We start from the raw sequence: 27,437 nt of genomic DNA on the forward strand, positions 1-27,437 counted from the left end.
ATGGAGGAGTGATAGACAAAGAATTGAGAGACCAGACTATTCGAACAATTATGCAAATAGTAAGATCACCCGGATACTAATATGGTTGGAGAGAATGATAGGAAGCCAGGAGCTAAAATTTTAGAGTGAAAGGCAGTGATTGGAAGTGAGCAAATGACTCCCAACAAAGAAGGGATTGTGAGTGGTATGCACTGATGAAATTTTGAGATTTGAACGTGTTTTCGTTTTTGATGTCATTTATACATTTAGTGAGCATTTACTTTTCCCAAAGTGCTCTAGATCCATTGTATCATTGATTCCTCCCAATAGACAAGTGGTGTTGGTTCCAGTATTGATGAGTAAACTAGGATTAGTGAGTAATTAGCACAGGTTAGTAGGAGCTTAAATTTGAATCCAGAACTCTGATTTCTTTCCTACCACCTAGCACTGTCTCTCTGGCCCTAAATGTTGATTTGTTTCAACTACAGGTAAGTGAGTGGGGACAACAGAAGGAGCTACGTACTAGTTTTAAGAAACTGAACACAGCAAAGGAAGTCGAAAGCGTGATTCTGATCCTGGACCTTGTCACTCGTGGTACTTCTCTTAATCTACTCTACATGAAGGTAGACTTTTTAAGAAGGGAAGATGAGTCTCTGAAAGGAGGACAGTTCTCACTTCCATACCCACAGATACAAGAGAGAAAACAGGGGAGAGAGGGCTTCAAGGGAAACCAGGTTTCAACTAGAACATGAAGGTAAAGGAAATGTTTCTGATATAGCAGGGCTTTTGTTTAATGTCTTAAATATGTGGTTTTACTGGGTCAAAATAAATGCACTTTGTACATTTTAATAGCTACCGCTAGACTGCTTTCCAGGGAGTTTTGGCAGCTCACACTTCCACCAAGAGGATGTGAGAGAGGACTTGTTTCCCCACACCCTTTCCAGTATTGGATGGTATCTTTTTTAGTTTTTGACAATCTGATTAAATTTTAAAAGTTCTTGTTTTAATTTGCGTGTCTAGTGGTAGTGGTGGTTGTAGTTTTGGGTTTTGTTTTACAATCAGTTGAGTTTGAATACCTAACGCAAATGCTTGTTTTAAGCTATTTCAAATAGGAAGTATTACAGACATAAGAGTGAAGGGTTGGCTTATCAGCATCTTTTTTTTTTTTTAACATTTTATTTATTTATTTAGCATTTTATTTCTTTTTTTCCCCCACCCTCCCTCCACCCTCCCCTCTGGCAACCACTAGTCCATTATTCATGTCCATGAGTCTCTGTCCTGTTCATTTGTTGCTTTTAGGTGTATAGCCCATGTATAAGTAATATCATGTGACTTTCAACTTTTCTGTCAGGCTTATTTCACTTAGTATGATTATCTTGAGGTTCATCCGTGTTGTTGGAAATGGCAGTATTTCATCTCTTCTTATGGCTGAGTATTATTCCATCGTACCGCAGCTTGGTTAGTCAATTGTCTGTTGTAGGACACTTTGGTTGCTTCCATGTCCCGGCCACTATAAATAATGCTGCTATGAACATTGGTGTGCTAATATCTTTTTGGATATGAGTTTTCAAGTCTTTGGGGTAAATATCCAGTAGAGGGATTGCTGGATCATGGGTATATCAATTCTTAGTTTTCTGAGAAACCTCCATACTGTTTTTCATAGTGGCTGTACCAATTTGCAGGCCCACCAGCAGTGTATGAGGGTTCTTATTTCTCCCTGTCCTCTCCAACATTTGTTATTACTTGTCTTGTTGATTATAGCTATTTTAACAGATGTGAGATGGTATCTCATCGTAGTTTTGATTTGCATTTCCCCAAAAGCTAGTGATGTTGAGCATCTTTTTATGTATTTTTTGGCCATTTGTATGCCCTCTAGGGAGAAGTGTCTGTTCAGGTCCTCCGCCCATTTTTTGATTGTATCGTTTGTTTTTGTTGTTGTTATTGGGTTGTATGAGTTCTTCGCATATTTTGGATGTTAAGCCCTTATTAGAGGCATTGCTTACAAATATATTTTCCCACTTGGATGATTGTCTCTTTACCTCGTTGATGGTTTCTTTTGCTGAGCAGAAGTTTTTAGTTTGATGTAGTTCCATTTATTTATTTTAGTTATTTATTTTAGCTTTTACTTCCCTTGCCTTTGAGGTCTCAGCCTCTAGTTTTTAAGAGATAATGCAGATGGATAACCCTTAGTGTATGGAAGGTTTGGTTTCTGCCCTAGTTGGTTGTAGAATAGAAAGTGCTGATTTGACGGTGAATCCCATTGTTCCATAAACTGATTACAAATGAGATTGAGCTTCTTTTGTTTATTTATAGTTAGGTATTGTGTAAATTGCTTATCATTTGTTCATTTTCTGTTGGATTATTTGACATTTTCTTACCAAATCGTAGGAGTTCTTTATATATTTTTAGAAAAGGATATTAATAATACATAGCAAATATTTTCTTTTGGGATATCATTTATCTTAATTTTGTTATTTTATTAACACTTGTTTGAAATATTATTTCATCAAATTGGCATTTCCCCTGACTTGGAAATTCTGTTTTATCTAAGAATGCCTTCCACTTAACGAAGTATACAAATGTTCCCTCTAGTTTCTTCAAAATATTTTATAGCTTTCTTTTTAAAATCAGATCTTTAATCTATGGAGAATTTTATTTTTTGTTATGTATGCGATAAGAACTTAACCTCATTTTTTTCCAGAAGAGACTGTAGGTTAGCTGAATAATCCAACCCTCCCCTTACCGATTTGAGTAGCCTCTTTGTCATACTATATTCTGTTTCTTTAATCTGTCTGTTGGTACCATTACTGAATCTAATAACAGTTTCACACTGTTTTGATGTCGGATAGGACAGGACTCTTCCCAGTTCTTTTTTTAAAAATTATTCATAATTCTTATAAATTCTTTCATATATATTTAAAGATCATTTTGTGCAGTCGTGGGATTGAGTTGTATAAAATACATTAATTTGGGACTTGTTGACCCCCAGGAACATGTACATCTCCATACAGATGTCACATGTCCTTTAAAATATTTTTTGTAACTTCATCTAGACTTTGTGTATTTCTTATTAAGCTTTTCCTAGGTATTTTGTAGTTTTGGTTACCCTCGTGAATGGGTTAGTTCTTTATTTTGAAAAAATTGCTGTTGAATTTTGAACATTTACCTTGAGTTTTTTGAAACTTCTACTCATTTTCTTACCATGTTTTCTGATCATCACTAATAGTTTTCTAGCTTTGGCTCTTTTTATGTTTTAAATAACAATTTGATTGAAATAAAAGTTGGATACAATCACCACCCCAGAAAGAAACCTGTGCCCGTTCTTCTCTCCTTCTAACCCCTGATAACCACTAATCTTTATTTTGTCTCTGTGGATTTGCCTGTTCTGAGTATTTCATGTAAATGGAATCATATGCATTGTGGCCTTTTGTGTCCGTCTGCTTTCACTTAGCATAATGATTTCAAGGTTCATCTGTGTTGTAGCCTACATCAGTACTTGATTCCTTTTTGTAGCCGAATAATATTCCATTGTGTGGATAAACCCACATTTTGTTTATCCATTCATATTTGATGACTATTTGGATCATTTCCATGTTTTGGCTATTATTAATGCTTCTATGAATATTTGTATATTGTATATGTTTTTGTGTGGGCAAGTTTTTATTTCTAGGGGTAGAATTATTGGGTCACAGGGTAACTGTAACTTTTTAATTGCCAAACTTTTTCCAAAGCAGCCATACCATTTTCCCTACCAGTAGTGTCTGAGAGTTCCAGTTTCTCCACATCCTCACTAACATTTATTAATCGTCCATCTTCTTGCCATCCTACTAAGTGTAAAGTGTTATTTCACTGTTTTGGTTTGCATTTCCCTAGTGACTGAAATGTTGTTGAACATCTTTTCATGTGCTTATTGGCCATTTGTTTATCTTTGAAAAAATGTTCAAATCTTTGGCTCATTTTTTAAAAAATTTATTTAAATTAGTTTCAAATATATAGTACCTTGGTTAGACATCTATATAATTCATAAAACGAACCCCCCAATTGCTCCCTCCTTCCCATGGCCCTCCGCCTGGCCATCATATTAATGCTAACTTCTTTTGCCCGCCTTTTAATTGGGTTATTTGTCTTTTGTTGTTGGGCTATAAGAGTTCTTTATATAATCTGGATACAAGTTTTCTATCAGATCTATCATTGGCAAAAACATAGTCCTATATGTGTGTTTTTACTTTTTTAGTGGTATCTTTTGAAATTTTAAATTCTGATGAAGTCCGATTTATTTATTGTATCTTTTGTTGCTTATGCTTTTGGTGTGACATTTAAGAAACCATGGCCTAATCTGGGATGACAAAGAATAACTCCTGTTTTCTAAGAGTTTTGCAGTTTTAGGTCTTATACATTAGATCTGATCCTTTTTAGTTAAAGGATATGAGGTAGGGATCTAGCTTTGTTCTTTTGCATGGGGATATCCAGTTTTCCCAACATTATTTGTTGAAAAGATTATTCTTTCCCTGTTGAATGACCATGGGAAATCAGTTGATCAAAACTAACAGTTTATTTCTGGACCTCATTTCCATCAATCTATCTTTATGCCAGTACCACACTGTCTTAACTATTGCAGCTCTGTAATAAGTGTGAAATCAGGAAGTGAGAGTCCTCTAACTTTGTTCTTTTTCAAAATTGTTTTGGCTATTCTGGGTTCCTTTCCTTTTTTATGATCACCTTGAATTTTAATAGGGATTGTTGTTTACTGTGTAGATCAATATGGGGAGTGTTGCCATCTTAACAATACTGTCTTCCAGTCCATGAACATGGAAAGTCTTCCCACTTATATTTCATTTCTCTCCGTGTTTTTTAGTTTTGTGTGTGCACATCTTACACTTCTTTTATTCAATTTATTTCTAAATATTCTTTTTGATGGTGATGTAAAAGGAAATACTTTTCAGATTGTTCATGGCTAGTGTATAGAAATAGAAATGATTTTTGTATATTGATCTCATATTCTGCAACCTTGTTGAACTCATTATTCAATTTTTTTTTTTTTTGGTAGATTAGGATGTTCTATATACAGGATCATATCATCTGAATATAATTGTACTTCTTTTTAATTTGGTTGCTCTTTTATGTCTTGTTTAATTGCTCTAGTATAATGTCGAATAGAAGTGGCAAGAGCAAACATGCTTGTCTTTTCCTGATCTTAGGAGGAAAGCATTCTTTCAGTCCTTATTATGTTAACTGTGAGTGTTTCTACCCACCCTCCTTTAATTTCCCCCACCCACTTACTTCCACCCCTGACCTATGGATGTTGCTGTTTCCCCTTAAGAACTGGATCTCTGAAGGCTGGGGGTGTCCTCCCACATGCTGGGGCATGCCCCCACGGTGGGGGCCTGGTGGACTGGTGGTATGGTCCGTGGCCCCACCTGGGGCACAAACCCGGGACCTTCTGCATGTAAAGCAGACATGCTAACCAGTACATTATGGAGCCACCCTTCTGAGTGTTCCTTAGGTGCCTTTTTTCGTGGTGGAGAAGAAACTCCCTTGTATTAAGTTTTTATCAGGAAAGGGTTCTTGGGTTCTTAAAAGGGTTAGTGATACTATCCATGTACAGTGCTTGATACATACCAGGGCTCTGTCAGAAAGGGGGCAGTCCAGGTGAATACTCAACTGTACACATATTCTTTTGCATTTCTCTTTATTTTTCCAGGATATGTTTAATAAATGGTGGGATTGAGAATTTGCAAAAATGTTGTATTTTTAAAATCGAAATTTTGGGATTAAACACTTATCAAGGAGCCTAAGATATTCTTGAAGGAATGCAAGTCCTTTTCAAAAAGGTTATAGAAAAGATTTTACATATAGGAGACTTGTCTCTCATTATTAAAATGTACAGAATTAGGGAGGGGAAATTTAAAAAAATGTTAAAAAATAAATAAATAGAAGTTAAACTATAATCTCCATATAGAACTAGAAAATGGCTTCTTTGTAAAATTAATCACCTAGTATCGTTCATGTTGTCATTTTTTGTTTTTTATTTTTGTTGTTCTTCAGACACCTATTGGATTCAGTCTTGACTCCAAACTGAGTCATGGATGAGTTTAGAGCTCTGATGGGTACTTTGGTCGTTCCTGTATTACAAATGGTGAACCACACAGAGCATGTGTTCAGTAAGTGTGGATCCAAGTACACCAAGGCCCACAGAGGTTAACTAAGAAGAGATAGTTGGAGAACCATCCAGAGATCTGTATAAGGGGTGTTAAATATGATTTTTTATGGTCACCTTTTTAAACAGATTCAGATTTTGGAGGTGGAATTTTTATTATTTTTTAAAATAATATACTATTCAGTGTTCTATGTTCTTATTACTCAAAAGATAGTAGTTCACTATCTACTAGTAGTTCATAGGTTCTGTTATGAATGAAGCACAGTGTATTTATTCTTTAAATACATTTCACCTTAAGATTTAAGTATATTTTTTTCTGATATAATATCCTCACAGTTTGTGATGACGAAATCTAGTACCCTCGAGACTGGTAGAAAACCAAAGATCTGTGATATATCCCAATTATAATACCATCATCCAGAATAGGAAAAAAATGTGAATTTTTTGTTTGTTTGTTTCTGATAACAACATAGGAAAATTTCCCATTTCTAAACAGGCTCAAAGAACTATAAAATTTGTAAAGTGAAGTTCAGCACTTTTTAATTATAAGTGATTTCTACTTTCAGAAATATTTATTGTTAAAACATTTACTATTTGTTATGTGATTATATGAAAAACAAGCTTTCTTAGGCTTCTTCAAATTCCTATTGAAATTCTAAAAGAACAACTATATTTTATTTTATCTCTTCAGATGATAAGGTATTCCGTTTCCCAATAAAATGTTGAAAGCTTCAGTGCAAAAACATAAAATAAAACATACAGAATTAAATCTGTGGTTTGGGAAGTAAAAGTGTTGACAATTAGACTTTGTAGAGTTTTTTCACTTAATTCAAACTTTGCAAAAGTAAAAAATTTAAACGTAGCTTGCAGTTTAGCATCCTTAACCACATTTTCCACAAGCTTAATATTAATATATTTATTAGCTTTGTCCTAGCCTTTTCACATACAAAATGATGACATTCTAATTATTTACTAATAGGGATTCCTCTATAAAGATATATGTTCCCTCACCAGTTACACCGAGTTATAGTATATATAGTAAAGGCAGAATAAACATTTGATTCTTTCAGTTACTTGTTAAATTTTAAATAATGAGTGGGTTTCCTAGCATCCTCCAAAAGTAACCAGTCATCTTTTTACTCAGTAGAAAGTGTCTTTCGATGCACAGTTTTAAAATTTTTTCATGAAGTCTAATTTGTCTTTCCTTTTGTTGCCTGAGCCTTTGCCTGTGCCTTTGGTGTCATATCCAAGACGAGGTTTCCACAATCAGTGTTGGAAAGCCTTTGTCTTGTTTTCTTCTAAGAGTTTTATAGTTTTAGGTCTTATATTTAGGTCATGGATGTACTTTGAGTTAATTTTTGTATATGGTATCAAGAAGATGAGTAGGAAAAACATACTTCTCCTGTGTTTCTCCTTTACTCCTGCACTGCTGCCACACTTGCCAAATATGTGGGTTTTCCACACATCAAACAATTATCCTAGATTCAATTCAGTGTAATTCTGGCACTCTCTACCTAGAGTTAGCATCACATCCCACAAGTTAAGGGCTCAGTCCCACAAGGTATCCCTCCTTCAGATGCCAATCCCAAGTCCCAGGTTGTCACTTGTACCTTATATAAATTGAGGTTCCCATGACCCCCTCCTTGTGTTCAATAATTTGCTAGAATGGTTTACAGAAATCAGGGAAACACTTTTGTTTACTGGTATTATCCAAAGAGTATAATAAAGAATAGAGAAGAACCTCCAGATTAAGAGGTACATAGGGCGAGGTCCAGAAGGGTCTTAAGTACAGGAACTTCTGTCCCCGTGGAGTGGGGATGTGGCACCTTCCTGGCACATAGATGTGTTCACACACTCATACTCACTGAATCTTATATTATTGGGATCTTTATGAAGGTACGTGGTGTGATTGATTTACTAGCTCCATTCCCAGCCCCCCCCCCCTTTTCGTGGAGAATGGTAGGTGGACCTGAAAAATGCCAAGCTTCTAATCATGCCTTGGTCTGCTGGTAACCAGCACCTATCCAGGAGCCCACCAAGAGTCACCTCATTAGAACAAAAGACACAGCTGTCATCCAGGAAATTCCAAGAGATTTAAGATCCCTAAGGAATCAGGGTCAAAGACCAAATATTAGAACAAAAGATGCCTCTAGTTCTCTTACCACTTAGGAAATTGTAGGAGTTTTAGGAGCTTTGAGTCAAGAACTGGGTCAAAGACTAAATGTTAGAACAAAAGATTTTCCTATAACTTCTGTTTATAAAGATTTTAGGAGTTCTATGTCAGGAACTGGGGCAGAGACCTGTGTGTGTGTGTGTGTGTGTGTGTGTGTGTGATTTCTTATTTCACAGTAAGGATCATACTTCATTTTTTTTGCACGTGCATACCCAGTTTTCCAGTACCATTTGTTGAAAAGACTGTCCTGGCACCCTTGTCAAAAATCATTTGACCATATATGCAAGGGTTTATCTCTGAGCTCTCCATTCTATTCCATTGGCTTATATATCTTTTTGTGTCAGTACCACACTGTTTTGATTTCTGTAACTTTGTAGTAAATTTTTAAATCAGGAAGTATGAGTCCTCAAGCTTCCTTCTTTTTTAAGATTGTTTTGGCTATCGGAGGGGGGTCCCTTAAGATTTCATATGAGTTTTAGGATTAGTTTTTCTATTTCTGCCCCAAAAAGGTCATTGGAATTTTCATAGGATTGCTTTTAATTTGTAGATCACTTTAGGTATTGACATTTTAACAATATTTAGCCTTAATTCATGAACACTGGATGTCTTTCCATTTATATAGGTCTTCTTTAATTTCTTTCAGCAATGTTTGTACAACAAATCTTTCCCCTGTTGGGTTAATTCCTAAATATATTATTCTTTTTGAAATTGTAAATAGAATTGCTTACTTAATTTTTTTTTTTAGATTGTTCATTGTTAGTGTAAAAAAATACAACTGAAACTTGTTAACTTTGTATTCAACTGATTTTTTGAATGCATGTATTAGTTTTAGCAGGGTGTTTTTGTGACTACTTTAGGATTTTCTACATATAAGAATTATGTTTTGATAGATTTAAAAAGATAGATATCATACAGATATCTTCTCTGACCACAAGGGGGTAAAGTTAGAAGTGATTAACTGAAGTAAAACTGGATGATTCACTAGTTTATGTAAGCAGCACACTCTAAGAAACCAATGAATCAAAGATGTAATTACAAGGGGGAAATTAGAAAATACATAGAGACAAATGAAGATGAAAACATAACATGCCAAAACTTATAAGACACCGTAAGAGGTACTAAGGGGGAAAATTGATAGTTATTAACACTTAAATTAAAACAACAACAACAACAACAAGAAAGATCCTAAATAAGTAACCTAACTTCATAATTTAAGAAACTAGAAAAAGAATAAACTAATCCAGAGATAGCAGAAGGAAGGAAATAGCAAAGATTAGAGCCTATATAAACAAAATAAAGAATCGAAAAGCAATAGAGAAAAATCAGTGAAACCAAAAGTTTATCCTTTGAAAAAAATCAACAAAATTGACAAAGCTTTAGCTAGGTAAAGAAAAAAAGAGAAAGTGCAGATCATTAAAATCAGAAATGAAAATGGAGACATTATTACTGATTCTACAGAAATAAAAATGTTTAAAAGAGTATTGTGAATGGTTATATGTCAACAAGTCAGGTAACCTACATGGGATGGAAAAATTCCTAGGAACACAAAACATACCAAGACTAAATCACGAAGCAACAAAATCTGAATAGACCTGTAACTAGTAAGGTGATTGAATCCATAACCAAAAATCTCCCAACAACAAAAAAAAGCTTTGGACCTGATAGCTTCACTAGTGAATTCTACCAATCATTTGAATGAATTCCAATCCTTCTCAAACTTTTCCAGTAATTGAAGAGAACACTTCTAACTCATTCTGAGAGGCCGTCATTACTCTGATACCAAAGCCAGATAATGACAGTACAAGAAAATTGCAGACCAGTATCCCTTATGAACATTGATGCAAAATTCCTCAACAAAATATTAGCAAACTGAATTCACCAGCATATTAAAAGGATTACACATCATGACCAAGTGGTATTGATTCTTGGAATGCAAGGATAGTTCAGTATATGGAAATCTATCAGTGTAAATACTGCATTAACAAAATGAAGAGGGAAAAATCCAGTTATCTCAAATTGATGTACAAATATGTTTCCTGTCCACTTGAAACTTCACAGGTTTTATTATAACATTCTCATTTTTAACGTTTCCTTCATGTTGCTTAATAATGATAGCTAACTTAAGCTCCATAAGAATCATACTTAATCTTTACAATCCAATAGGTTAATCACTATTTTTATTTACATTTTATCAATAAAGAAACAACAGAAAGATGCCTAAGGTTACCAGACTGCTCAGTGGTAGAGTTAGAATGAAGGATTATCGAAGATTCTGGTGTTCTCTCATTTTCTAACAAAGCTCAACCACTTATTCTACCTACTCTTTAATTGTTTGTATAAGAAGTGTGAGTTTCTTTTGGAAATGTTCATCCATGTGTTGTTTTAATGTATATTCAAATAGTTGCACAACATCAATGCTTTGTACTGTCATAGCATCCAATCACTCAATCAGCATATTTAAGAATATGCTATGTGGATTTGGTTATCTTTTGATTCTTATGGAGCATTTGGTTTGGCCTCCAATAATGGTCTAAACTTGTGGTTCCAAAACTAATTCTATAGGAAAACTCTTCATTGGCTAGTAAGAGTATTCTTTTTTAAAATACCTTTTTCCCCTGTGTGCAATTGCGAAGTTAAATTTTCTTTTAAAATAAAGGCAGGGTTTCAAGACCTTTAAAAGATGTACTGGGGATTTCCAAAAAGGAGATTTGGTATGCAGCGTTTTCCAGTCTTATTCGACACAAAACCCTTTGTCTATAAAGCAGAACTATACCAATAAATTGTTGACCCTGGACATAAAGGAGAACCATTTTATGTACATTTATGAGCTGACATTTAACTCTGAGAAAGTACAATGAAGAAAGGAGACCAGGGGTACAAAGACTGAACAGTTCTGCCACCCGTGTTGCCTGAGACTTGAGAAAGCTTGTTCACTCCACTAAGCCTCAGTTTTCTTTTGTGCAAAATGAGCGGTTGAGTTATTGTCTTCAACTTGTCTTTACTCTTTAATGTGAAAATTAGAAAAATTCTAGATATTTTATTATCAAACAAAAAATTGAAATTATTTAAATTGAGAACTTATTGAAAACTTCCTTATTTTCTAACACGAATTAATCAAATAATAAAACAGGTCAGTGTGGCATAGGGAGAGACTTTGGAGGTAGTTCTAGGTTTCAATCTCAGCTCCATCACTTGTTATTCTGTTGTTGTTGTTGTTGTCGTTGTTGTTTGTTGTTACATATTTTTATTTAACGCCACAGCAACCGGTATTCTGAGGTGGTCTCCCATCCAAGTGCTAACAAGGCCTGACCGACCCTGCTTAGCTTCCAAGATCAGACGAGATCGGGCACTTTCAGGGTGGCATGGCCGTAGACCACTTGTTGTTCTAGACAAGGATCTTCTTAGACAAGGTACATAACCTCTTTCTCAGTGGTGAAAATGAGAGCTTTATTATTTACAGTACCATCACATAGTAATGGGTGCTTAGAAACGGAAGCTGCTGTGGTGGGAAGGAGAGAATAAAAGTTCCCTGGCGTTGCCAAGTAATAACTAAAAACAAGTTAAAATATGCATCCTCAACAAGCTAGAGCCAACAAGCCAACCGGAATTTAGGGAGTACTTAGATTTCAACTGAGATTTCACACTGGCCTCCTACAGTGTTAGTATAAACATATGAGGTGTGGAAAGAGAAACACTACTTAGAAAAGCTAGTAATTAGACTTGGGTAGAATGATTAGATATCCAGTCCCTGTCCAAATAGTCAAATGAGACATCTGGTTAAAACACTACATCTATTGTTTGTGATATCTTCCTTGAATCATATTTAAGCAAAAGATATATTAGGGATCACAATATTTCAGAAGTGAGTTGCCAAGTGGTGTTGATATCCTCCTGTCTTCTGACTTAAGAGAGAAGTTAGACCAAGGCTGGAGTGGGAGAAGGGCGTAGAGTAATTCGCCCACTTCTTCCAATCTCTCTTATGCATTTTACTAGAGATTGATTGAGGTTCAGGGTATTTGCCCTAAAAATTAATACTGCCCTTTTCCTACTAATGCTATCCGTTACACCTTTGTGTGATGAAATCCAGTATTATCCTAAATCCTTGGGAGAGCAATTTGTGGAAGGGGAGTTAGCTCTGAGGGGAAAGATTATCTTGGAGCAAAGGATGTTTCTCAGTAAGACAGACCTGGATGGACCTGCCCAGTAGGATATTTGTGGTAGCAGTTGAAATTATACACTGGCTTTAAGAGATTAGAGGGAGGAGGAGGTGCCAGAGTTAACCTATATATCCAGGTACCAAAGTTAACCTTTATATCCATTGCAGCTATTTTGTCCAGTGACAGCTCAAATAACCTCAAATGTTAGTAGATATAAACGTAAACCAGAGTTCCGAAGAGTAAGCCAGTTAGGAGAGATTGCAGAGTTAACTAACATTTATTGAGCACTTACTGTGTGTACCTGAATTGGTGTGGGGTGCTTCCACCAAATTCTTTTTAAAGAATTGGAATATTTTCAACCAATAATGAGCCTGATGGCATATCTATCTCATAAAATTGTTGAGGAAAATGTACTGAGGATCCTAACACAAAGAAGGAATAAACGAGTGATAATAAGAACAGTGTTTAAAAACTAGAGAGCTAAACAAACTTTGATTATTGGCATGAGGTAGATTTCATTCATTTATTAATTCTAATATTTTCTCCTACATGCTAAGGCACTGCACTGGGTCTTGGGGATATGGAGATAAATAGGTTCTCTCCTGAAATGAAAGTTCTGTAAAAGAATTACAACCTCTTGTCCTAAAGAAATTAATGTAGGAGGAGCTTGAAACCAGTGACTAAAGTTATTGAATCTAACATTTCCTTGACTTTCCCTGACTTTCTCTTTTCACAAATGCTGGCTGCTAAACATTATGTTATTGCCGAGGAAAGAATTGGTAGCAAAGCTAATGCAATGTTTTCAGCCAAAACTGCAATATTCTTTCTGAACAAAGCTGGCATTACACAACTCATATTGGCATTGAAATGGGGATGAATATTGAGACATATTTATCTTTTGACTCACATTAAAACCAACTCTATCCAGTGTAAATTGGAATAGTCTTTCGAAGTACATTTTGTCATTTTGTATCAAGAACTTCAAAAGTATGCGTATTCCTTGGCCCGTAATTTTAACCAAATCTTAAGGAGAAAAAAAATTCTAATTACAGAGAAACTTTATAAACAGATATTCATCAAAGTGCTATTTTAATAGTGGAAAATCAGAAGCAGTTATAACATTTATAAATTGTTTTGGCCAATTGGAATATTATGTAATTAAAATGGTTGTGAAGACTAATGCATGGGGAGTACTTGGTCTAATAAGTACTCAACATTGTACATATCTGAGAGAGCAGAGTCTCACAGAGAAGAGAAAATAAAATTTCTCAAACCTACACAATATGCAGTGATACGGGAACTGGCACTGGATAGTGGGAAAGAGGGTGGAGAGATGGGAGAGAAAACACCAGCAGAATCCTACGAAGATCAAAAAGCAAAGGTGAATGGATTTTTCTGAAGATACTTGCAGTCTAGAAAGGAGAAGCCAAGCCTATTAATCAGTTTCTCCTATAATTAAAAAAAAAAAAATTTGGAAAAGCAGTTGAATCAAAACCCTAAGCTCTAAATCCTTTTTGTGGAGTGTGGGGAGCTAGAAAGAAATATAATAAAATTTAAACCAGTGGGGAGCTAGAAAGAAATATAATAAAATTTAAACCAGTTTAAAGCATTTGGGACCACAGGGAAACCTCCCCCTTCCTTAATCTTTCTCTAATATTTAAACTTTCTTAACCTAACTTATACTAGGTTTTAAAAAATACAAAACCAAAAGAAAACCTAGGTAGGCAACTCTATCTGGGTTATGAGTGCAGCTGTTCTGAGACAGTGAATGCCAGAGGAATTCAGCATGTTTTTCCTTTGACCCTGTGGATGGCTCACTAGCCATCCTGCTGGCTAGCATTGAGGTCAGGCAACCCGCTCCCATGGTGCATGTAGCATCATGATATAATAAATAGTGCATCCATCTTTGGCAGTCTGTTTCCACCCCCCCCCCCCCCATCTTTTACAATACTTTACCAGAAATAAATTTTTCTCACAAAGATAAGCAAAATTATTCCAACAGTTTTTCTCATTTTGAGTAAATGACACTATCATCCCATTCATTTAAACTTGAGTCCATCTTAATATTTCTCTTCCATCACCACATATATATTTGCTCGCAGCATGCACTAGAGGTGCACCCAGGGTCTGGCACCAGGGTATGGTCCATGGCTCTACCTGAAGTGCAAACCCAGGACCTTCTGCATGTAAAGCAGATGCGCTAACTACACTATGGAGCCTCACCACCACCACATATTTAGTTTATCATCTGATCCTTTTGACTCTACAGTATCTTCTTTCTACCCTCCTTTTTACCTCTTCACTGCTACCATCCTATTCTAAACCACCAATCTTTCTCTTGCATTTCTATAGAGTCTCCTTGCTAGTGTCTTTCTTTCATGCCCTCTACAATTCTTTACACAGCAACCCGACTAACTGTTTAAAACTGTCTGTTTAGGCTCTGGATTGGTGATTCTCAGCCCTGGCTGTAAATTAGAATAACCTGGAAGGTGCCCCTCCCTCAGGAGTAAATGTACCTGTGCTACACATCTGGAGAATCTGATTAAATGGCATAGGGTGGCGGTGGGGTGACATCTGTGATTCCCCTCTTGCATCTGATATGCAAGGAGGTTGAGAAACACTGCTCTAGAGGAATGTCCTGTTGCACCTATTACCCAGACCTTATCTGCCATCTTGCTAAGTTTGTTCCGTCTCAGAAGTACTCCCCAAGTTTTGTCTTTTCACCTTTTAAGTAAACTTTTTATTTTAGAATACATTTATAGTTACAGAAAAGCTGCAAAAATGGTACACAAACTTCCCATATACCCTGCACTCAGTATCCCTTAGTAACGTATGATGTTATTAATTTGGTACATTTGTCACAATTAATGAACCAATATTGATACTTATAATTAAAGTTCATACTTTATTAAGATTTCCTTAGTTTTACCAGCTATCCTTTTTCCATTCCAGGATCTCATCTAGGACACCACATTTAGTAGTCAGGTCTTCTTAGGCTCTTCTTGGCTGTGACAGCTTCTCAGACTTCTTTGTTTTTGATAACCTTGGCAGTTTTCAGGTATACTGGTCTTTGTAGAATGCCCCTCAGTTGGAATTTCTCTAATGTTTTTCTCATGACTAAGCTGGAGTTATGGGATTTTGGGAGGAAGATCACAGAGGTTAAGTGCCTTTACATCTTATTGAGGGTACAGACCCTCAACATGAGTTATCACTGTTGATGTTGTCTTTGATCACGTGGCTGAGGTACTGTTTGTCAGGTTTCTCCACTATGAAGTTCATCTTTTTTCCTCCTTTTCCATACTCTTTGGAAGAAAGTAACTTGGCACAGCCCACACTTCAGGAGTGTAGAGTTATGTTTCACCTTCTTGAAGGCAAAGTATCTACATAATAATTTGGAATTCTTCTGCATAGGATGTTTGTCTGTTCTCCTCCATTTATTTATTTATTCAGTCATGTACTTATATCAGTGTTAACTCAGATGTTTATTTTGTATTATAATCCGTTACTACTTTATTTTATTCTTCAGCCTAAACCAGTTTTCGCCCCTGGGAGCTCTTTCAATTGACTTCTGTATGCCTTTGCCATACCTCCTAATATCTTGGGGGCCTTTTTGAGCACTTCCTTACTTTTCAGCACTACAAGATTCTCCAGGCTCACTTTGTGTATTTCTTGCCCCAATCCTGGAATTGGCTATTTCTCCAAGGAACCTAGTTCCTTTTATTGAAGACTGGTATTAGACACCGAGATCTGGGCATTATGTGTGCTTGCTATGGGGCGGTGGGTGGGGGGGTGTTGTTGTTTGTAGACCCGCTCAGCTGACAGCAAGGCCATACGTGTGTCTACGGAGTTAACTTGTTCTGTGTGTAACCATCTATATTAAGCTAAACACATGTTCGTTGATTCATATGTCTCTAGCTCTCATCCATTACCATGTGGTTCGTTTTAGCCTTCTCCCCTTGGTTACCTGTAATTTCTCACTTCAACAGTAAGAAAACTGGCTCCTTCCATCTGTTTATTTAATTGTTCAATTCCAGTATATATATACAGTGGCTTCTGCATTAACACATGGGAAACAACTTTATCAGCTAGAGAATAATGCTTATGTGCAGTTCCTTTTGCCTTTAGTCGTATAGAAACCACTCATTTCCAAAGTTACTTAAGTCAGCACCTTTCCCCTATCACCTTCAGTGAGGTGGTTTCATATATTTGTAATAGTTAGATTCTTTGCCAAAGTCTGTCTGTGTTCCATCCTGGGATCCTCTGACTTTCTAAATGATTTTTTAAATTTATATACTTTAAGGTTTACTCTGCTGTAAAGTTCTGTGAATTTTAAGAAATGCGTGGTGTCATATATCCATTTGTCTCAGTTTTTGCATTATTGTCCTTCTGTCTGGAATACACTTTCAGTATGTTTTGCCATGGCTGGATTTGTACCTTTTATAAGATAGATCTCTGCTGAAATATTATCATTTTCCTTGAGCCCCAGTCCGAAGGAATCTCCTAGACTAAAATTTTGTTCATTTATTTGCTCAGTGTGTGGTTTGTTTTGGTCAGTCTCCCTCCAATAGGATACAAACTTAATGAGAGCAAACTTAATGGAAAAAGTGAATATCTGGGTCATTGAATATTTGTGGGTTCTTGGGAGGTTTTTTGTTTGTATTGTGATTTTTTTTAATTTTTATTTTATTTTTATTAAATTTTTTGGGATGACATTGGTTAATAAAATTATATAGGTCAGTAAATATTTGTTGCTAGATTCCTAGGTGTGTCCAGCATTGCTTATTCCTAGAGCATGTTTTTAACACTCAACAGTAGTGATTGGAAGCAGGCTGGTTCAGTTGGGCTTCCAGCTTACCCTGATTGACTACTTACAGAAAGGTTTTGCTTGCAAATTAGGTTAAGTGTTTCATTATATTGAAATGTGCAATTATGCTGATTGTTCTCTCCTACAGTGTTTATAACCTTTTTTAAAAAGTGACTCATAATCTATGGTCCTACATAGAATTGTACAGTACCATGGATTTTCCAGCCAGGTTGTGTATTAGAATCAGCTGAGAAGCTTTAAAAAAAGCACTGATTGCCTGGATCCATTCCTGACTTATTAGTCTCTAGGAAGATTCTACAAATTTGTATTTTTAACAGCCAGCTCACATTAGTCAGAACATTGGGAGTTGGAAAACCTCGGGTATTTCTGTACAGTAAGATTTGGTGAAAATGGCTGGAGGATTTTAGTGTATAGCTAAAACAATTGAAGCTTATACAAAGAGGTTCTTTTAACTTGGTCTAACTTTTTCTACAACTTTTTAAGCCTTTACCATGTGCTAGGTACTAGGGAGCATTACATAAGGTGAATCACATTGATCTCAAGGAGCCCGCGTCCTCCAGCAAGGCAGTAGAATGAGCGTAATAATTGTAATCGAAGGTGGAATCATAATAGGTGCATGAGAGAGAGAAAACAACTTTTGTATTTAAAGACAGAGTGGTCATTTACACTCTGAAAAGAAGGTAAGAGTAGAGTCCACTTCTGAAAGAGAATGTGCAAAGACAACCCAGTCCTCTGCAGTAGGCTGTATGGAAATTGGAGTTTAAGGAGGGAGCCCTGTTACAACCCAGAAGGCAATAGCCAAACTAGTATGAGAGCCTGGAATGGTCAAGAACTAAAATCCAGACTGTCAGTGCTATACTATAAAGCTAGTGGTTCTCTACGATTCTGATCAAGATGGCAGGGTAGAATATTGTAGGCCAACTGTAATTGAAAAATTAAAAATATATATTTTAAAAACAGGCTAGGGATTCTCTTGATAAAGCTCTAGAGTTCTTAACAGAGCTTTTCAGTTTCCGTATGAAATTTTTACAGCATTTTTAACGTAAAAAATAAATGTTATCAGCATGGTTTATGTACCACCGGTGTAATTTTGAAAAATAAACCACTACAGTATTGCACCAAATGAAATGTATCAGGTAGAGAAAGACAAATATTGCATGATTTCACGTACATGTGGAATCTAAAGAACAAAATAACGACAAAAGCAGAAAGAAACTCATAGATACAGAGAAAATTTTGAGGGCTACTAGATGGGAGAAGGGTTGGGGGGACGGCAAAAAAAGGAAAAAAGGATTAAGAGGTGCAAATGAATAGTTACAGAATAGACATGGACATGTAGAGTGTCATGAGGAAGATGGTTGTAATAAATATGTAAGAGGGAAAAGCAGTACTAGATTTAGTGGGGTGATCACTTTGTGAATTATATAGATCTTTAATCACAATGCTGTACAACTGAAACAAATATATTACTGTATGCCAACTATAATTGAAAAAAAAAACTCAGTGAATTGTACAATGTAAATACGAGCAACTAATTGTTATATTTCAATAAAGCCAGAAAAAAAATAATAAACTACTGCATACCTGAAGAATTTTTTTTTTTTTAAGTTCTGGAAGGGATATGTAGTCCAAATTAAATCCCTTACATTGCACATAAAAGTAGCTAAAATGTGGAGGTTACACATCTAGTCCTTGGTCACAGAATCAAGGCAAAAACCTGAGGCACCTGACTCATCAATGCATATTACCACATTCTTGTCAGGTTGAGATCAATCTCTTTCTCCTATTGCTTGCTGGTTGTTAAGAGGAATTTCTTGAGAATAGAGACTATTATTGTATTCATCTCTAAATCCCTTGGATGTAGTAATGAATAGACAATAACAATGGACATTTGTTGCATGAAAGAATGGTTAGATATTTTGGCTTTTTTATTAGATCTTGAAGGAAGACAAGGATTTAGCTCTGTGGAAATTCTAGTCATTAGATATACACACAAACTGTTAGATTTGTTAAGTATTGTTGAGTAAGGGAAATAGTTGAGTAAGGAAAAATAATCTAGAAAACTAGGTTGGGTCCACGTTATAGGAACACTTGTATGCCAGGCTAAGGATTTTGGAATTTATTCTACATTCAGCTGAGGAGTTTTGAGCAGAAGAGAGTCTCTCTCTCTCTCTCTCTCTCTCTCTCTCTCTCTCTCTCTCTCTCTCTCTCTCTCTCTCACACACACACACACACACACACACACACACACACACACGAAGAAGTCTGAAGGAGGGAGAGAAATTAAGTATTTTGACAATTCACTTGAGATGTTATAAAAGCTTGATTAAAGATGCTGGCCATGGGAATGGAAATGTGGTTACAGATGTAGTACAGAAACGGTCAGAACTTGATAACTGATGAAGTGTGGAGTTCAAGGGATTGAGTACTTACAGATGAGTTCCAGATGTCATCTTAGCCTGTATATTTGGGAGAGTGGTGAGTGTGTTAATACACATGTAGTTTTAATGATACATTTGAAGTACTGGTGTCACATCTAGGTGGAAATATTCAATAGGCTATTGGAAATGTGCTCCTGAACTGCGGAAGAGATTGCGGGCCCAGAAATTAAATCAGGAGTCATCTGAATAGAAAGGGTGGTCCAAGGTTGAGGATTAAATGAGACTGCCAGTGAGGGAGGTGGAAAGAGATAAAAATCAAGGACACACCCTTAGGGAACTTCCTAGGTTTAGAAAGATGGAGGAAGAGCAGCCAGAGAAGGTGAGTGGCTCAGAGACAAGAAACCTCAGAACAGTCCAAGAAGAAGGGAGTAGGGAAAATACTTACGGTAGGGAAACTTCTGAATTACAGACTCTTTAATAAAAAGTATACACAGTTCACATTATAAGCTAGGTTACATGCCAATAGGTAGAAAGGTCGTAAGTTAATGAAAGGCATTAATATTTTGCAAGAACCTAATATCATGTATTATAAAGAGAATAGTTGTTTAGCATTAAAAAATATTTTGCTGGACCCAGGGGTTGAAGAAATCTTGAATTTTTTATACTTGACTTTGAGAAGAGAATTGATTTTAATCGGTAGCCTTCTTAATTGAATGCCTTGAAGTTTTAAAAGACAAGAAATTTTCATTTTTGTTCTGTGGGAGTAACAGCTGCTATAAATGACTAGATAAATTCTGAATAGTGAAATTTTACCATACTCGAACATCTACCTTCAACACTTTTTAGTGTATTTCCCCAGAAGTATTCATAAGTATCCTATTAGGGGTAAAAATATCTACATATGTACAATTGATTTTCCCCTAAGTAACTTTTCGTTTTTATCCTTTTCAGGATCTGACTGGCATAGAATCTATGGATCAATGTCGCCATACCTTGGAACAACATAACTGGAACATAGAGGTATAATAGGATTTATTCTGAGCTTATTTCTTTTTCCCTGGTTTCATAATGATTCAAAGACATGTATTTTTCCACAGCAGGAATCTTTTCTCTCAGTAAATTTTTTAAAAACTTCCAACATTTTAAGTCTTTAAAAAATAAAAACAAACACGTGGAAAAGGTGAAGATTTATGATCAAAGATTAAAATCATAGAAAAGATGGTGACCAAATCTCTCAGTATAGTGCCCCTCTTTTTTTTTTTTAACTTAATGGCTCTTTGGGGAAACTTGTTTTTTATATATTTGGTTTGTAATCAGATACCTCAATGTGAACCTTCTTATTACATATTTTATAGTTTATTCTTTTGGATTTTCTAGATAGTTGCATCATCTGCAAATCAGTGTTGTTTTTCAGTATATGGATCTTATTTTTTTTATTTGATTATTGAATTAGCTAGAACTTCAGAACAATGTCAGTTGATAATTTTAATAGCAAACATCTCGTCCTCACTATAATGCCTGTTATGTTTTATTTATCAAGTGTGATGTTGGTTGTACTGAGATAGATCCACTAGAATGTAAGTCTCATGAGAGTAGAGATTTTGTTTTGTTAACTGCTGTATTCCCAGCATCTAAAACTGATCTGAGTACCTCATAGGCTCAAATATCTGTTGACTGTCCATTCTTGGCATCTTAATAGTTTATGTCAAGAGTAGATGTAGAATTTTATCACACACCCTTTTATGTCTGTTGAAATTACTGTTTTAATTGTGGTGTGTTAACTTACAGGCTGCTCAATTTCTGAAAATATATTCTGAAGTGATACTTAAGTTTTTCAACACCTATTTTTGAGCAATTAAATTTTAGGTTCTGGCATTATACCAGAGAATAAGGCTAAGTCTCTACTCTCATGGAGCTTAATTCAAGATAATTTCAGTTTGTAATAAATGCTATGAGTAAGATGAACGTAGGAAACATAACAGAGAGGATCTGGGAATTTACTTTAAAAAGGGTGGTCAAGTGAGGACTTTCTGAGGAGGTTATGTTTGAGCTGATACCTGAATGATGAAAAGGAATGACAAGTGTGAAAATTTCGGGGAGAAATGGTGTTTCCTCTGTATGACATTTTGTGCTGTCTTCTTGTTAGATTTTCATTTCAAGAATATGCTGGCTTTGTAAAATGACTGATTTGATTAAATGAGTTGAGATGTATAAATAGCATAGATTTGAAAAACAGCACTTGAAAACTTGTTTCTGCCTGTTCGCTATTAACTTTCATGTTTTCCCCATAATTTATAATCTATTTGTTTCCTTCGTCTTTGTATCCGTTCATCATGTTATCCTCTCTTCTCATTTTTTAAAATGTTTATTTTCCTTTATAAAAACGAGGTTTGCTAGAGATTGGTTTATTTTATTATTTGTTTTGTTTTTATGAAAATTTCTCATTTATCAGTTCTTTTTCTTGTTTATTAAATTCTATCTTTAATATATTTTCACGCTTTTATGTATTTATGTTCTAGCATTTTATTTTATTCTTTAGCCTAAGAGTTACCGAGGAACATATTTAGAATTCCTAGAAGCTTGCTCTTTTGTTTTTGCTTGTTTTATTTCATATAGGTATCTGTTGAGGCCCTTGTAATTTAATAACTTTCTATTACTATTAAATAATATATATATTTTTATTAAATATTTCAAACTTAGAGAAAAATAGAGAGATAAAGGGAACAACCATGGATCTACCATCCAGCTCTTGAAAGCCAGACATTTTGCAATACTTGTTTCAAATTTCTTTTAAACATATTAGATAAAACCTAGGCCCCATGTAAATAGCTTAAATGTTGTACCCTGCCCTCCCTTTCTTTTCCATCTTTCCCAGAAGTTAACTACAGTTAATGACTAGGTGTTGATCAAGCAATGTGTTTTTTGAGGGGTAAAAGCTTACTGTCTGTATTATTAAATGTACACATAAAATCTGTTTCCTTTTTCCTATTAATGGACTACTTGACATGATGAGCTAGAATATATATATATATATATATATTTTTTTTTAAAGGTGAGGCAACCTTTGGTTGACCTCACAGATTGCAAGGACCTTGTCAATTTACAATTCCTTTTTTTTTTTTCTTTTTTAATTTTCTACACCTGCAATAAGCACCTGATATTCCTAGGTAGTCACCCATCCAAGTACTAACCAGGCCTGACCCTGCTTAGCTTCCTAGATCAGACGGGATCGGGCTTGTTCAGGGTGGCATGGCTGTAAACAAGCTAGAATGTGTTTTTATAAATTTATTTCCCATTGGTAATGTCTTTTTTTCTAATTACAAAAATAATATGTCTGCAAAAATTTGAAATACACTTCATAAAGTTGAAAATGAAACTTCTTGATAATCATACTTGAGATATCCACATTTGATATTTTAGTGCATCGTATTATCCTTTTAGACTTTCTCAGATCTGTAGCCCTGCTTATTGTGCTGATGATAGGTGTATACTAACTGGTCCAGTGTTAATAACAGATACGCCGAAGAGAATACCTGCTTTTTGTGCATGCTGTGGAAAGGCAGTACGCGATGCAGATATAATACACTAATAAATTCTATGTCTATTGGTGGGAGACAGTTTTCTAAGTTTAATATAGCTTGTTTTATTTGACACATAAAGACACATGGCTGTTAGAACTTTCTTGTGATATCTTTTGTTAATACCAAATGCTGCTTTTTGCCTTAACTTCTAGTTTGATTTATTAATATTGCCCCCTGCTTTGTTTATTTCTTGGTTTACAGTTATCTGGTATAATGTTAGCCATCCTTTAATATGAAATGATTTACAGAAATATTAAATGCACATGTATGTACATACCAACACAGGCAAAGAATTTTAAAATACATAAAGAAGAAAATGCTCATCCTTAATCCCATCACTTCATGAATAGCTTAGTGTTAAATTTTAGTGTATATACATGATATCACTCCTGTGTAGGATATAAACCAAAAAGCAACAAACAGACATGACAAACAAAGACTTGTGGACATGGACAATAGACTAGTGGTTACCAGAGGGGAGGGGGAGGAGGGAGGTAGATAGGGTAAAAGGGGTCAAATATGTGGTGACAGAAAGAAACATAACTATGTGTGGCAAACATACAATGCAAAATATATATATGACTTTCTGTTGAATTGTAACAACAAAAAAATAAGATCTATTGAAGGAAACAAACCAATAAGTCAATGGTGACAAGAAAAGGTTTATTCCAGTAGAAACCTGCACAAAATGCTGAGGGAGCCTAGATGAATCTGCACACTCTGGGTTTCTCTTTTCTGAATGAATAAACCAAATTTCTACTGATTATTTTGATAGAATCCAAATTTTTCCCAAAGTACTTTATCTGAGCTCTACTATGAGAATAGAGGCAAAGTTGTAAATCACTTGACATATGGCCACATTTCTTCAAGAATTTATTGTTGCTTCTGTCTTTGTCATTGTTTTAACAATGCACTGAACTGTATTTCCTCAGTCAAAACACTGTTAATCAAATACTTAATTAATTAATTAAAATAACTGGTGGATTAGGAAAAAATTTATTGTATATTCTTTCAGATTTTTATGTTCATTTCTATAGCTATACAGATTTATATATAATTTTCTTGGCACATAAATGAGATTATGCTGTATAGTTTTTTTCACTTTAGTCTTAGTAACTCATCAAACATATAACATAATTTTAGTTTTGAAAAGTTCAAGCAGGCCTTTGAGCCACTCTTCTCTTGCTCAGGCCTATTTCCATGTCTGGAAGTATAATATCACTTCTAATAAAGCTATTCTCTTCTGCTGTAAAAATAAATAAAAATAAAATAAATAAAAATAAATAAAATAAAAAGTTCAAGTAAAGATGGAGTGTGAAAAAAAATCACTCATGTCACTTCCCTACCACTGTTTTTCAGTCCTACACACACAGTGTAGCAATGTCAACAATTTTTGATTTTTTCAGATATTTGCAATTCTGTCTAAATATATATATGTATATTTTTATGCAAATAAACCAAAGGCTATCAAACTTTTGGATGTCACTCTTAAGAATTATTGAGAGCCTCCAAAGGGCTTCTGTTTATATGGGTTATATCTACTGATATTTATTACCATATTGCAAATTAAAACTAATATGTTTTTAGTTTATTAAAAAATAACAGACTATATTTTAACATAATTGAAAACAGCTGAATTTTTGTACATGCTTCTGCCTTTAATCTGTTGTGATACATAATTTTAGTTGAAGTATGTGAAGAAAATCTGGTTCCACCCATACATGAAGTTGAAAATGGGAGGAGTATTTCAGCAGCCTTTTCAGATAACTCTAGGTATTCTTTGATACTGTGGTAGCTTCTTAAAGGTTAATTGCAACACGGAATTTAAAAATCATATCAGGGAACTTTTCATCCTCTTTTATGTTGAAGTCTGTTGGTCTGTCTTACACTTTGATCTTTTACCAGTGCATGATTTCATAACTTCATGCATTGGTTATTTGGAAAATATTGGCTCACTGAATTAATCTTCCAAATGTTGATGCCTTTTACTATATAATGTGATTTGTTAATAGCACCACCAAACTTATCAGACAAGTCTTTAAAAGGTATTAGGAAACTGTCAAACTTACAATGGCAGATAAAAGTTTTCTACAATTCTGTAATTTTTGTCTGAAAGCTCTGATTTTATGATTGACGACAAATGCTGTCGGTTGTGGTTTTCAAATAACAGCTTTGTTGATATGAAACAATTCACCAATTTAAAATGTGAAATTTAATAGTTTTTAGTATATTCATAGAGTTGTATGCAGTCATTATCACAATCAGTTTTAAAACATTACATAATTTTTTTAGAACATCACCCTCAAAAGAAACCTTTTAACCCTTTGGCTCTTACCCTCCTGTTCTCATCCCTTCCACTCCCCTCTCCCCAGCCTGCCCTTAAGCAACTACTAAGCTTTCTGTCTGGATTTTCTTCTTCTGGACTATCATATGAATGGAATCATAGAGTATGTGGTCTTTTGTGACTGGCTTATTTTACTTAACATGTTTTCAAAGTTTATCCAGGTCATAGCAGGTATCAGTACTTCATTTTGTGTGTTGTGGTAAAATATACATAACAAAGTTTACCATTTTAACCATTTTTAGTGTACAATTCAGTGACATTAAGTACATTACATTATTGTGCAACCATTGCCATTATCCATCTTCAGAACTTTTTCATCATCCCAAACTGAAACTCTTTGAAAATCAAAAGTAATTAAAGAATTACTTTCTATTACCCCGTCTCTACAGCCTCTGGTAACCACAGTTCTACTTTCTGTCTCTATAAAATCTAACTTTTCTAGGTACCTCTTATGAGTGGAATCGGACAATATTTGTCCTTTTGTGTCTGCCTTATTTCACTTAACATACTGTTTTTAAGATTTATCAATCAGTTAATCAGTAAAAGATTTATCCATATCCTAGTATGTTTCAGTACTTCATTCCTTTTTATTGTTAAATAGTTTTTTCTTGTATGAATATATCTTTATCCTTTCATCAGTCGATGGATGTTTGGGTCATTTCCACTTTTGGCTGTCTTCAGTAATGTTGCAGTAAACATCTGTGTATGAGTTTTTGTGTGGACCTGTGTATTCATTTCTCTCAGGTATATATCTAGGAGTGGAACTGCTGAATCATACGTAGTGAGATTTAGGGGTTTGTCTTCATTCTTTTGCATATGGATATCTGTTGTCCCAGTACGATGTCGAAAGACTATTCTTTCCTCATTGAATTGTACCTTAATACTCAAATACATGAACTAACTATAGGATTACTTGGAGTTAGCCACGCCACACTGCAAAGTGTAAAGCCAACTGTGAAGCTTAGAGGGTACAGGGGTCCTCCAAAAGACCACCTTCACTTTGAGAGCATCTGCAAGTTCAGGGATTTCCCAAAACCACCTTCAAGTTTGGTAATTCAGTAGAATAGTTCACTGAAAGCTATTATCCTCACAGTTATGGTTTATTGCAGAGAAAGGATACAGATTCAAATCAACTAAAGGCAGAGATGCATTGGGCAGAATCTTGAGTTCCAGACACAAAGTTCTGTACTCCTCTCATATCAGGACGCGTTACCCTCCTGGCATAGATGTGTGACAAGATGCATGAAGTCTTGCCAAGCAGTAAACCACCTCAGCTTCAGTGTCCAGAGTTTTCACTGAGGCTTTATTGCATAGGCATTATTGATTTGACTGGTTGCCTATGAGATTGAACTCAGTCTTCAGGTTGACTGATACTGCATTACCCAAAGTCCCCACCCTCAATCACGTGGTTTGGTTTTTCTGCTATGACCAGCCCCACCCTAAGATTCAGTAACAAAGACCCTCCTGTCAGGTATGACAGTAACAGAAGCCAAAGACAAAGACCAGACTTCCCTCAGGTTAAGGCCACCAATTTTTTTATTACATTGGGACAGATACTCATTTTCAGGGACAAAATCGAGACAGAAGTGAGATTTTTTTTTTTTACTGAGTATCATCTGACTACTGGGAATTGTATCAGGATCTTTATGTGTGGTCCTCTCATTAAATTTTGAAATCAACCTTGAGCAATATCATTCTTTCACTTTGCACATGGAGAAACTGAGGCTCATAAGCCAAGCAACTTTTCTGAGTGGTGGAACTAGGATTCAGATCTGAGTTTCTCAACCCCAAAGCCAAGCCCTCCATCACACAGCCCCCATCAGGACTGCTCTACTGTACA

General features: G+C 35.2%; 1 protein-coding gene and 1 pseudogene across 1 annotated transcript in view; one reads left to right on the forward strand and one right to left on the reverse strand.

Annotated features, from left to right (window-relative positions):
• Positions 1–27,437, forward strand: part of FAF2 (Fas associated factor family member 2) — a 51,106-nt gene that overhangs the window by 7,539 nt on the left and 16,130 nt on the right. The window contains exon 2 of the mRNA XM_016158261.2: positions 20,624–20,692. Within this exon, the coding sequence (XP_016013747.2) occupies positions 20,624–20,692 (69 nt within the window). The remainder of the gene's footprint in view (positions 1–20,623; positions 20,693–27,437) is intronic.
• Positions 22,815–22,933, reverse strand: LOC118605650 (annotated as a pseudogene).

This window comes from Rousettus aegyptiacus, unplaced genomic scaffold, assembly GCF_014176215.1.
Source record: "Rousettus aegyptiacus isolate mRouAeg1 unplaced genomic scaffold, mRouAeg1.p scaffold_m13_p_7, whole genome shotgun sequence".
Lineage (NCBI taxonomy): Eukaryota > Metazoa > Chordata > Mammalia > Chiroptera > Pteropodidae > Rousettus > Rousettus aegyptiacus.